The sequence below is a fragment of the Dermacentor silvarum genome, chromosome 3 (genome assembly GCF_013339745.2).
Source record: "Dermacentor silvarum isolate Dsil-2018 chromosome 3, BIME_Dsil_1.4, whole genome shotgun sequence".
Taxonomy (NCBI): domain Eukaryota; kingdom Metazoa; phylum Arthropoda; class Arachnida; order Ixodida; family Ixodidae; genus Dermacentor; species Dermacentor silvarum.
This window is the reverse complement of record NC_051156.1, coordinates 192,693,023-192,705,861: the sequence shown is the minus strand read 5'-3', so window position 1 is coordinate 192,705,861 and position 12,839 is coordinate 192,693,023. Positions and strand designations below refer to the sequence as shown.

Below are 12,839 nucleotides of genomic sequence, written 5' to 3'. Positions count from 1 at the left end.
GCACATTGAGCCCTCAAGAATGAAGATATTCGGCAAGCGAACGTGAAGCCTTAGCATGCGTTTGGGCCTGTGAACATTGGCACGTCTATCTTTGGGGTCGTTTGGGACGCCGCTCATATACTGCCATCTGCACAACAGACTTCAGAATTCTGTTAAATCTTTCTACAAGGCCGTTTGCTTGGGGGTGGTAGATAGACGGGAAACAATGGCGTATACCATGTTCCTGAAGGAACTCTTCAAATTCAGCTGAGCCGAACTGTAGTCCATGGTCGGAAACTATCTCACTGGGGGAGCGTTCATGAGCAAACACTTGTACCAGAAAATTCTTGACCCTCGCTGTGATAATAGGCATCGCTGCATAACAACAATCGATGGGAGCTTGTTCAAAAGCTCCAATAATATCAATACCAATCTTCTCCCAAGGTTTGTCAGGGAAAGCTACTGGCTGCATAGGTGCTGCAGCTGGCCGTGCAAACTTGTCACAGGACTGACAACAAAGGTTTTAACCAGTTGTTCAACGTGTTCAACCATTCGAGGCCACCAGTAAAACTCTCGCAGTCGACTTTTCGTACGACTGATCCCTGGATGGGATTCATGTGCAACTTCTATCAAACTACGAGTAAGGATACGTACTTAGAACCACTATCCTGTCATCACGGTAGAGCAAGTTGTGTACAATTGACAGTTCTGCACGTAGATGAAAATATGGCATTAGCTCTGCTTCTAGATCTTTTTATGAGGCTAGGATGATGATGATGACCCGCCGCGGTAGCTCAGTCAGCTAAGGCGTTGTGCTGCTGAGCTCGAGATCGCGGGATCAAATCCCGGCCACGGCGGCCGCATTTCGATGGAGGCGAAATGTAAAAACGCCCGTGTGCTTGCGTTGTAGTGCACGTTAAAGAACCCCAGGTGGTCAAAATTATTCCGGAGCCCTCCACTACGGCGTGCCTCATAATCAGAACTGGTTTTGGCACGTAAAACCCCAGAAAGAAGCTAGGATGATGAAGTAGATGAGTAGAGATGGCTAAGGCTGCTTTCTGTCTACCACAAACGATCTCCAAAGTGATTTTGTCCACCGCTAGCCATCACTCCTGTTCATATGTCCACTTACACCCTTAGTCGCTCACCAACACTTTCATGCCTGTGAAGTGAGCGAGTCGGTGTACCCGCGAGTGCGCCAACGTATGGTCCATGTATGTTGGAGGCCATACCGTAGTGGATGAGGACGGTATGCATTGCTAGCTAGTTCTCAAGAAGATGGTTGGTGCTCGCTGCGAGAACCTGCTACCGTTGCAGTAGCAAGTTCAGCTGCAGAGAAATCGCTGAAATCTGGGGCCAGTATTTTTGAGCGATCACTTTAGCGAGTTTTTTGCGTGGCTTGGCAATGGTCGTGTTGAAGTATACGGTCGACAATGTTTCTGTCAATTTTGCAAAGATGACAAGCTTGACACAGATCCGGAAACGCTGTTGGCCAGAAACTGCAGTCTCACCGAAGTGATCGCCAAAAAATAAATCCCCTGGCATTTTTTTTTTTTTACTATTGCCAGCATACATCTATATGCATTTCGTAACCCTGGACATTAATAGTCATTTTATTAGCTTTAGCGAATACTTGGCACTTAGAATAATATGCAATCATCATCATCAAATTACGTTTTAAATTGGTTATAAATGAACTGTATGTACAAGTGACACAATTTTGGCAAACGTGCAGGGCTGGGCATCGGCTAAATTTTTAATTGATGGCCTTTACCTAACATCTTGGCAGGCACTTCACATGTGGTATGCACAGTCGTAACCAACTGCGGCTTCCTTAGAAACAAATTCGGGGGATTTGCTGCAAGGCATACCCAGCAAACAACAAAAAATTAAAAAAAGAAAGGGGGGGGGGGGGGGGGTCTCAAATGCATATAGCCTTATGGGATGTAGTTGCTGCAACAATGAATTTACATATATGTGACTTGGGACCCAGAACTGTACACATGTGCTGATTTACAGCTGTTGCACCTGGGTGGCACGTGCAATGGTTCTCGACAGTCTGGGTATTGCATCATTTCTGGCAATGGTGGCATTTCTTTCAGTTTTGGTATCAAATAAATCTAGTTACGTTACATGTCTACTAGTATCACGGGTGTACAATTTTGCGCTGAGGCTGCTTTCTGTCACCACAAATGATGCTGTTTACATTGCCAAACGTTTCATTTCATTAGGCCTTTAAGTGGATGATGAAATCGAGAAAAATTTCGAGCTTCACAACATAATTTGGGGAACATTACTTCTCGCCCGATACCACTGGTATCATGTCAACGTGAAGAAAGAGTGGTGACTGCGGGTAGGCCTGACTTTCTATGTGGGTAGCTGTTTACCTTCTGTTTGCTGTTACATGTGGGCATCTAGCGATCTTGCTAAAAAGTAAAAAAAAAGCTGACCCTACGCATTTGAAAAATCCAGATGTTTGCTTAACCATATTTACATATGGGTAAAGTGGCAGGCTGCTTCTGGCAGTAAAAGGGCTTCGGCCCAAGAAAAACTATTGCTGAGGTTTTGCATATATTCCATTCTCTGAACGTACTGAACAGATCTTTGAACTAGTAAGTATTACTCGACGCTAGTTGCGCAAATGGTCAATCGGAAGACTCCTTTGTGAGCACCCACTGACGAAGCGTCTTGTCCATGAGCACATGAACACCGTGGTCTATGGGTGACACGATGAACGGTATGCAGCTCAGACCTACACCGGTTGTAGTCCACTTGCAGGTGTTCAGTGACAGGCTTGAGTAACGCTTGAGCAGAAAGAGTGACAGCGCGCACACCCTGTTGATTGTGAAGCCAGGTATGATGACAGAGGCCAGGGCCTGCCAGACCAATGTGTCGACGGCTGTGTTGAGCAGCTTCCTCTGATGGGCTTTTGCGTCCAGGCACTTGACCTGAAAGAGAATGATGCATCTGTCAGAGTGAAGAAATCGCAGAGCTTTCACATGCAGAGATTAAAGCAGTTGGGACTATATGCGCTCTGCCCACGACGGCAAGCATCGCGACTCCAATTTCTTTATCCAGTTTACCTCAACAATCTTGGCTTGCTGGAGGACACTTATCCACTTCTGCCACCCACACAGGTCGTCACGAATAAATCACTCTAAAGTAGGGGTGTGCAAATATACGAATTGAATAGTGTTCGCTATTCGATTTGAGAATAAAGGAATTGACGAATATTCATTCCACTTGAATACTATACTCTATTTCATAATTGAAGTTCATTTTTCTCGCATATTTGTATACGATCAGAAAATTTCATTACGTGAACACCCCTACTCTAAAATTATACAACCGTATTTTTCCAGAACACAAACACTTAAAAACATCATGACTCTCTCATAGATTGAAAATGGCTCTCTCGTGGATTTAAATGATCATGGATTGTGCTTTTTATCATTCACTTCCTTCGTGTAGCAATAATACATTGGCCCACTGAGCAGCATGGATGTCCTTAGCGCAGTGTGCTTCGCAATTGCACGCTCCTGCTCTAGCTTTGTAACTATTCTATTTTTCTTTTCTATTTTTTTTTTTCATGATGGAGCGACAGCTACTTGGCAGGCCAGTGTGTTATCACTCCGTGAAGAAAGCAGGGTGGTATGCGCATTGGTGGAATGGTGAAACACTCTCATTTTTGTTCTCCCAACTAATAATACTCCTTTGTCTATGTATAAAATGTTGTCCAGATGAGCTGAATTCTAGCTAGAGGAAGCTGAGGAGCATGCGATGAGTGATGAAATGAATTACTATATTAGATGCAATGTTAAGAAATAAGAAGGTAGCTGGATAGGTAAGAGAGCAAATGCCAGTTAACTGATATTCTAGTGTCTACATTCCAGGTCACAAGTCCAACTCACTGTGGAAGCGGCAGGACTCCTTAGTCAATAGGAAGACCGAATGCCCCTCGAGATGTGTTCATCCGTGCTGCGTCATCAGCTCAGCAGCTGCTGAATTCGTGGTGTACGATGTGAATGCGCAAAGTCCTCACATGTAACGTATTGTGCACGAAGCAAGAACAAAACTTTCTAATCCTGCCATTAATCATACAGTTAAGCCCGGAACTATATTTTGATGCTCAAGGATATTGCCTGTGGAATATTGCCTCCAGTTGCACTGCAAATGACTTAGGAGATGGAGTATAGTTGAGATTAAGGGGCAGACATGGAGTTGGACAAGTCTAGTAAACATGTACCAGATGGCTGGTGGTATCTTACAGTAACAGAACCCATGCTTAAGGAAGAGAGATAGAGTCAGTGTTGCTGAAGATTAGTTGCAGAGATTGGATTCCTAAATTTGCAGGCGTTGGCAGCTTTGGTTGATCCATGGAAGGGGGCCAACTGGATTAATCTGGCAGGAAACCTCACCTTGCAGTGCCTTTAACGTAGGCTGATGATGCACAAGAATACGATATCAAGCTCGGGGACATATGACAATTCATGTGCAAGGATTATGCTTTCTGTGTCGCTTTTTTTCAACACTGCAAATGCAGGAAAAAGCATTCTACGAGGACAACACTTGCCCTTGTTGAATACTGTGTCCTGTATTTACGTTGTTACCCAAGCACCACGAAAAGTCACCAACTAAACCAATCCATTAGCCTGTGCCAACGATAAAGTTGTTGCTACATGCTGGCAAAAGTCTGTATGTATATAACAATGTGGCAGCCATAAACCTAAGGAGGTCATTGGTCACATGAGTCGCAGATGTACGCCTGCAACTCGTGCAGCAATGATTGATTGGATTAATTGAACGATCAATCGATCGATTGACAGCAGGCTTGTACACGTGGTAGAAATAAGGTAAACGATTAAAATGACAATTAGTTCATTCAAAATGTAATTGATAACATTGACCAATTACTACCCCACGAAAGTAACGCAGGAATTACTAAAATGCAAGTGATTACTTGTACATTACTTTCCTCCCAGACTTTATTAAGACTGTACAAGTTCAGTAAATTGAACAAGCTCGCCTGGCTCTTTCAATGCATTCTCTGCTGCCATTCACACACACATTCTTTATCTTCACTAGCAATCACTTTTCACAGTTTTTGGTGGTCAACTTCTCTCCATTTCGTGTGAGGACATCAGAAGTGACACTTAAAACTTGTTAAACACTAATAACTTGATGGCAGTGTTCAGTGGCGTAGCCAGTGGTCACCTGCCCCCCCTCCCCGAAAAAAAATTTTCTGGCTAAGCCACTGTATGAACAGATTGTGCACAAGAGTCTGGTTGTGAAATGATTGTGGTTGAGCACAACTTTCAGCAAAAATCTGACGAAAAAAATATCTTCCAGCAGCACCGGTTCAATTCGTTCAAATGACGAAATACTGAGCAGGTGGATTTGCCTGTTTGAACATGCACATCCATGAGGCTGCTGCATGGCACGATTTCAGGTTTACTATTGCTGTTCCCGCCAAATTCAAGTGCTTAAAGCTATGTCGCCTGTTAGAGCTTGTCTCATTAATAAAGTAACTGGTTACATGGTTACGGACTAAAGTAACTGAATTACACTTAGTGTTACCAAGTAAAAAATGTAATCAATTAACAGTAATTCATTACATGTAATTTGTTACATACAAGTCTGCTTGAATGCCAAGCTAAACCCACATGTTGCAACATTACCACCGGAATCAATTATGTTCATGATGTTAATTACTTTCACTTCAGCTGGTGTAGAGCTCAGTGTTAACTGAAAGTGGTGCCGTTGAAAGTGACAGTCAAGAGCATGGTCTCTGGTATGCACACACTGCAAGCTTATTGTCAGTAAATTTTTGTTTACACGGCAATGGTTGGAGATACCTTGCCCTAGAAAATTGGGCAGTTGGTCAAGAAGCAGTGGCCAACACATCAGAACTGGCTTTCCACAACTACCCCTCAAAATTTTCTCACTGTGGCTGAAGCTAAAAGCCGTTAATGATTCAGACACACCCCTCCGGCTTTTTCTATCACCTGACCACCGTGTGGAAATGATGACACTTAAATGCCGATGGCACCGTTAATCTTTTATTTATTTACATATACTGCCATCTTGCATAGCAAGATATTGCAGGAGTGGGTACACACATATTTTCAATCAATTTAATATATTTTAGATACAAAAAAAGGAACACAACATAAAAAAAACAATATCAGGAAAACAGTTGATTAATGAACATAATTAGGCAATTGGTTGGCAAATTCATGATTCGATAACTCACGCAAGGACCCTTTAAGGCCATTCCAGATTGAAATTGTATGTCGACAAAAGGAAAACCGGAAACAATCAATCGATCAACTGAAAGGAACAATGTTCCGACGACGACTTCTTCTGGGTGGGCCAATAAAAAGGGTTGGTGAAAACAATAGGTGCATTGATATAGGTTTTCCCATGAGCAATTTTATGTAGCAGAACAACACGGTCACAAGTACGTCTATGGGCCAGAGGTTTTAGTAGCAGCTTATTAGCATGCAATGTTGGTGAGAAATTGTGGTCATAACGATTAAGACTGGCGTTCCCATAATATAAATCTAATGTTTTTTTTTCTGAATAGACTCAAGCATCTTTGGATCAATGTGGTGACCACAGAATCGACGCATACTCAAGTAGAGGCCTTATTAGTGATCTGTATGCCGTTAATTTACATTCTTCAGTTGCATCTCAACAGTTTCTTTTCAGATAACCCAAGTTTCTTAATGCCTTGTTGGTTATACATTTAATGTGAGCATGCCATTTTAGTTCAGGGGAGAAAGTAACACCAAGATATTTAAATGCATGGAAGAATGCAAGCTTGTGCGCTTCATTAAAGTATGCAAACTGTAATGGTTGTTTTGTATTTGAAAAAGTAAGTAAAACTGTTTTCTTAAATTAAGTGACATTTGACACGTTCTGCTCCATTTGCAAAAACGGGCAATGACTTTATTTAACTCTAACTGGTCATGAGTACTAGTTATAGAAGAATAAAGGGCACAGTCATCAGGATATTGTCTTATTTTAACAGAAGTGCCTACGATTACTTGAACGAAATCGTTTATATAGGTCACAAACAGGAATGGACCCAAGACGGACCCCTGTGGTACGCCAGACGTAACATTGACACGAGATGAGTGAACATGGTAAAGAGCAACAAACTGGGTTCTTGAACCTAGGTAGTCCTGTATCCAGCCTAGTAGTTTAGAATTATTGCCTTGAGTTTAATGAGAAGTTTGTTATGACACACTGTATCAAAAGCTTTACCGTAATCAATGAAAATGGCATCAAGCAGTTCTCTAAGGTTAAGCATGGATGCAATATCATGGGAGCATTCTAGAAGTTGTGTTACCGTTGAGAAGCCAGAATGGAAGCCATGTTAAGCATGCGATAGAATATTATGTTCAGATAAGTACTCAATGATACATTTATGAATAATGTGTTCCAATAGTTTGCAAGACACTGATATTACAGTCTTCGTGAATGGGAACAACCTTAACACATTTCCAGCGTATTGGAACAGTCGATGATTCAACAGACTTTGAAAAACTTAGGGATGAATACCGAGATCTCCAGTCAGACTATCGGCATAAAAACATATCTGGCATATTATCTGGCCCAGTACTTTTCATAGTATCGATCTTGAGTATAAGGTTACGTGCTACCAGCTGTAGTGATTATCATATAAGGAAAAGGTGATGATGAAGAATCAGTGCAAAATGTGAGGGTGCGTCCATCACCGCAAGTGAAAACAGATTTAAAGTAATCATTAAAGGCTTCAGTGATGCTAAGATTTTCTGAGCATGGTTGATCGGCAATAATAAATGAAGAAGAGCTCTGGCTTGGTGGACTAATGGTTCTCCAAAACACTGATGATTTGCTTTTGATGAAGGATGACAAAGTGTTATTAAAATATAAGCTTTTCGCATTTGACATAGCAGATTTTAAGCTGCTTTTGAGTGTGGACGATACTGAAGCTCTCATTGGATTGGGTTGTTTGTGGAGACACCTGATGCGACGAATTAAGTGTATATATAATCTCACGTGTGTACCACGAGTGCTTGGGATTGTGCTTTACACACTTGGCTGGAATGTAATCAGTGATACATTGACAGACAATTGTATAAAAATGGTTCACTAACACGTCAACAGTGGAATGGTTAGTGCAGCTCAAAAGCTCATCAAAAGAGGATGCGAGCAACTCAGTTATAGAGTTATCATCAGCCCACTCAAAGTTCAATACAGTCTGATGGAAGGAAGCTTAGGCACAGTTAAATTCAAATCAACAATGACACCCTTATAGTCCAACAGGCCTTCAACAATATTACAATCATAACCATTTTGTCTAAGTTGCTCATTAATGAAAACAAGATCTAAAATTGAGCTTTTGCGGGTTACGTAATTGAGAATTTGCGTCAAATAAAAATAAATAGTCATGTTAATCAAATAATCACAAATGACTTTGTGACGGCCACTCGCAGATAGCATTGGCCAATCTAAGCCAGGGGTGCTGAAATCACCAGCAATTTACATTTTGCAACAGTTAAGCTTATGTTTAATTATATAATTTATAAGATCAGAAAATACAGTAATATCCGTGTCGGGGGGCCAATAAACAGCCCCTACAGCCAAAGTGAAACCAGAAAGCCTGATTTTACGCCATACAGATTCTCAGTTGGGAACATCAGGTTTACTCTAAACTCAATATCTCTCAGTTCACAAAGAGTACCACTCTGCCACCGCGCCGGCCACTTCTATCTTTCCTGAGGACGCTGTAACCTGGCAATAAAATTTCAGAATCTAAAATGTGTTCACCAAGCCATGTTTCAGTTATGCATATCACAGGAGGATAACAAAGCCTTCAGCATATTGCTGAAGACCTTGAACACAGCAAAGCCTTCAGCATGCTATTGTGCTTAGAGCAGTTGATTGGTCATCATGAACATCTTTGGTTCCAAACTGGTTCATCATGCATGCAAGTCTCTATTGTTTTCCTTTCCTCTGTCTCTTTTTCTCAAATATGTTCTTTTCCTTGTGGTAGGGAAAGGCATTCTTCTAACCTCCTATCCAGATACTACTTTCTTCAACTTCCTGGATTTTCATATGACCATTTTCTCTTTTGGAATGTGCCAACTCGTGATTACACTCCCTTGACCCTTCACTGTGCATTCAACTATCTCTCTCGATGTGACACAACTGTACTGTGTCGCTTCTGGATGGGCGTCGTTGTTACAAACGCCTACTGCTTTTGCATTAGCATGATGGACATAGCATCATGAAACTTTGTGATTTCAAAGATTGGATTGTACGTACCCTCATCTACTGCCCTTCTTTTGATGACAGAAGACAGACTTTGCCTGCCACTTTAAGCCAACTGGACGCCAGGGTGTTCACAGAAGAAAAAGGTATTGGGACTGTGGACTCTTATCGTCCTTCGCACAGAAAGGCACCAGAGCACTGATGCACTTTTTAAAGACGACTGGGCCCTGAGAATGCTTTTGAATGCACGGTGAACACTATTGTATGTGCATGTGCATCAGTTCTTATACCTTTTCTTTTCATCCTGCTTCCTCCTCCTCCACTACAGAGTAGCAAACCAGGTGCAACTTGGTTTAGCTTTCCTTCCTTACCTTCCCTTTCTCTCTCCTTACTCAAACTTTGTCATCCTGCAAGAGGGCTTGGGCAGAAAACCGCATGAAGTTACCTGATTGCTTAAACGAGGCCATCGAGCAATAAACTCATGGATGTTGTCCAACACTAATATTAGTCTTGCGTGCCCCCTGAAACGTAAGCAAGCACTAGTGATGGAACAAGAGGGATTGTGACACCTGTAGAAGAGAAAGTTACAAAATACAAACGTATAACAATGCTGTACATGATTGGACTTGAGATACTTTTGTCAAGAAACCGCAAACATTTACGTTAAGTGTTTGCATATGCACTATTAGCAATTAACAGTAATCATACAATGCATGTTGCTGCAGCCAACATTCCAAGAAGGGGACTTGTCCGGGCTGTGTAGGCTACAAGTTCCTTTGTTAGATTGTACTGTTCATCAGGTGTTTCTTTTTCCTGTGATACTCTGTCTTGTTTCGTTATTTGTACTACAATGCATTACATGATGAAAACTGAGAACTTCGTAATACGTTAGTGATGCTCATATACTATACCTTGTCAGCCTTCAGAACCTTGTCGGTGGTGTCAACCACGACATAGGCACTTGCTATTGCATAGGACAGGCGGACGACATTGACGTGAACTAGGGCCCGGAAAGCTTCTCCTACTTCATTTGCATAGCCTGAAAAGAGAAAGAAATGTGACACATATATGCCAATGCACGTGATAGAAGAGAAACGTGGGTCTGCTTTTACAATAAGAAGGCATCGCGAGATTTCGATGCACTGGAAATAAATGGGACATTATGAGCTGTATGGATGTTCATATACAGAGAGTGAAAATATATGTTCAGCTGGTCGCATTGAACTTAGAAATTTTCATGCGTGAGTGTGGCTAGGTAAAACTATCTAGAGCCACCAAGAAATAAAAGATCGCTGCACATGCCGAGAAATTTGACAATCAATCAGCTCAACCATTGCGTTATTTTCACATGGATATCTCGTTATCGCTACTTGCACACAGTTTCGTCAAAAATGACGTGCCCTGCGACCAATCGTTGAAATAGGGGGCAAACAGAACACGGGTAGTTAAGATTTTAGACGGAAATGCATGGCGATAACAGACATGCATTATACATTGAAGACCGCAAATACTCCAATTATATAAGCTACGTTCCACACTTTCAAGAGGCCACATCTCATTAAGCGCAACCTTCCAGAAGTCTTTACTGCGACGTGCCCTTTGTTGTATTCCCATCGCTATTATAGGTTACGAGAGCGTTTCCTCGTCGGATACGCTCGTTAATTTTCCCGCACGTGACGAACATGCGGGTATGCATGCCTTTGCAATAACCGTCGCAACGTTTGATCAAAAGAAAAGGGGTCCGAGAGGCATACCTAGCAAGCGAACAGGCGTATCTCTGAATATGTCGGTCACTGGTGCCGTCGATTCCTGGGAGTGCGCCATTTCAGAGTTCGTCTTCGCGTCATTTGAATCTTTCGCAGCCATCGCTTCCGGGCGTCTGCACCAACAGCGCGTGCGGCTTTCCTACTCCAGGTGCTCGCGTGCTTGCGCAATGCTTGCGTCACTCGCTGCGTTAAAAAGACAAGTCAAGGACGCGCTGCCAAGGTGCCACAATGCCTGCTTAAAATATGCAGTATAACCCAAAATATATGGTATATTATTTATATTTTCTTTTGTGGTTGTTTCTGAGATGAGATGACTCAAATAGATCAGCGCATGCGACTTTTGCTAGCGCCTTGCTGCGTCCACTAGCGCAAAACAAGTATCGGAGGCAAAACTGACTTAAATCTTGGAGGCTGTGTATTGTGAAAAACAAGTGTTGGGAGGGTTACGAAGCTGACTGACAGATGGCAAAACCAACGCAAAGGGAGCGTTTGCGCGGGATATTTGACAGCAACCTTCTGCCGGCACTGTGATGTAGAGAGAGAGCGAGCGAAGACTTTACTCGACACGGCCTGACACAAGACGGTTCTGACAGCTGTGACTTCCAGTTCCGCATCAGCGAAGCGAAGACGCAGCCTTGAACAGAGAAGTGTTCCTCATGTCACCGAGATCTGCTATGATTACTAGAGACCGGAACTTTAGGCAAAATGCCCATTTCTTTCTTACGTCCTTATCGTGCCTATTTCACACATAAACACGAACTATGGGTCTGAAAATATTTTAGTGGCATCTTTATCGCACATATGTAAATGATTATTTTAAAAGGAAGCTTTAGCTCGGGCTTAACTCCGAGGCCGCCTATTCAAACATGCAAAACGCAGAAACGCTTTTCCGAGACAAGTCCGGGGCAGATTTTAATGAAGCTTGATGCATCTTAGAGAGAACGTTCAATTCTAGCGACTGTTGGTAGTTAAATTTTGATTTAGGGTCAGAAAGAAAATGAAAGCCCTCTGCATCAAACACGGATATCGCCGTTCTGGAAACTACATCTCTTAGAGGATCTAAAGCGGACAAATCTTATATATATGAATTTACAGCTTACGTGAATTTTTTACAATGTTTACAAGGGTTTTGCAAAAGTCATGCATACTCACATATATAAGAACAATATATTGCAGAGCCGTGTATTATACACCAATGTTGTCTACTTTAAATGTGTACTATTAAATGTAATTTACAGAATTGTGATTTTATTTTCATTTGCTCAGTTATACGGTTATAAACTTGATAGTTTCGTATTCTGAATATTTTCGACAATTTTTATAAAACAATCGACGGCCCAAATCCCAAATCCGCTTGTAACAGTTAATAGAGTCTAGCTTTTTTTTCTTTTACATGCAACAAGCCTTACAAAATTTGGTCTATGCAGCTCTATACGAGGATAAACTTGAAGGTGGCAGCGTACTTGTGCGCTCACTTCCCATTTTTAGCCGACATCACCGCGAAACTTGAATGCTCGGGCGCAATTAACTCTGAGCCAGGGATTGTGGGTCTCATTTTGGACGTTAGGAAATGTCCTCCACGTACCATCCCCGATTACATAGACCCAGGTTAGTTAGAAACTTCAATCTGTCTCGAAAAAGAAGAAGGAAAAAAAAAAAAAAGAAATCCAGGGTTTTCAGTACTGCAAAATCTGTCAGAGGTTCTGACCTTTGATCATTCTGCAATTCCAGAAGGCATCTGATCGAACGTTCCGAAGTGGGCAAAATTATGCGCCTATAGTTCGGTTAATGTTCAACGTTCCTTTTCTCCATACAATGTAATACTCAGTGAAA

At 42.0% G+C, this 12,839-nt stretch overlaps 1 protein-coding gene across 1 annotated transcript; it reads right to left on the bottom strand.

Moving 5' to 3' along the window:
• Positions 1 to 2,537: 2,537 nt before the first annotated feature.
• Positions 2,538 to 11,179, bottom strand: LOC119446369 (mitochondrial fission process protein 1). Its single transcript, XM_037710783.2, has 3 exons — positions 10,995 to 11,179; positions 10,152 to 10,279; positions 2,538 to 2,927 (listed from the first exon to the last, which is right to left on the bottom strand). The coding sequence occupies exons 1-3, from the start codon at positions 11,104 to 11,106 to the stop codon at positions 2,625 to 2,627; spliced, it is 543 nt and encodes a 180-aa protein (XP_037566711.1). The 5' UTR covers positions 11,107 to 11,179; the 3' UTR covers positions 2,538 to 2,624.
• Between the last annotated feature and the right edge of the window lie 1,660 nt (positions 11,180 to 12,839).

What these genes read in the sequence shown, in the direction of transcription:
- LOC119446369 (XM_037710783.2), bottom strand. Translation starts at nt 11,106, where the DNA reads ATGGCTGCGAAAGATTCAAATGACGCGAAGACGAACTCTGAAATGGCG. An exon ending in TACGCCTGTTCGCTTGCTAG is followed by an intron (nt 10,280 to 10,994) that starts GTATGCCTCTCG and finishes TTCTCTTTTCAG; the next exon opens with GCTATGCAAATGAAGTAGGA. An exon ending in AGGTTCTGAAGGCTGACAAG is followed by an intron (nt 2,928 to 10,151) that starts GTATAGTATATG and finishes ATTCTCTTTCAG; the next exon opens with GTCAAGTGCCTGGACGCAAA.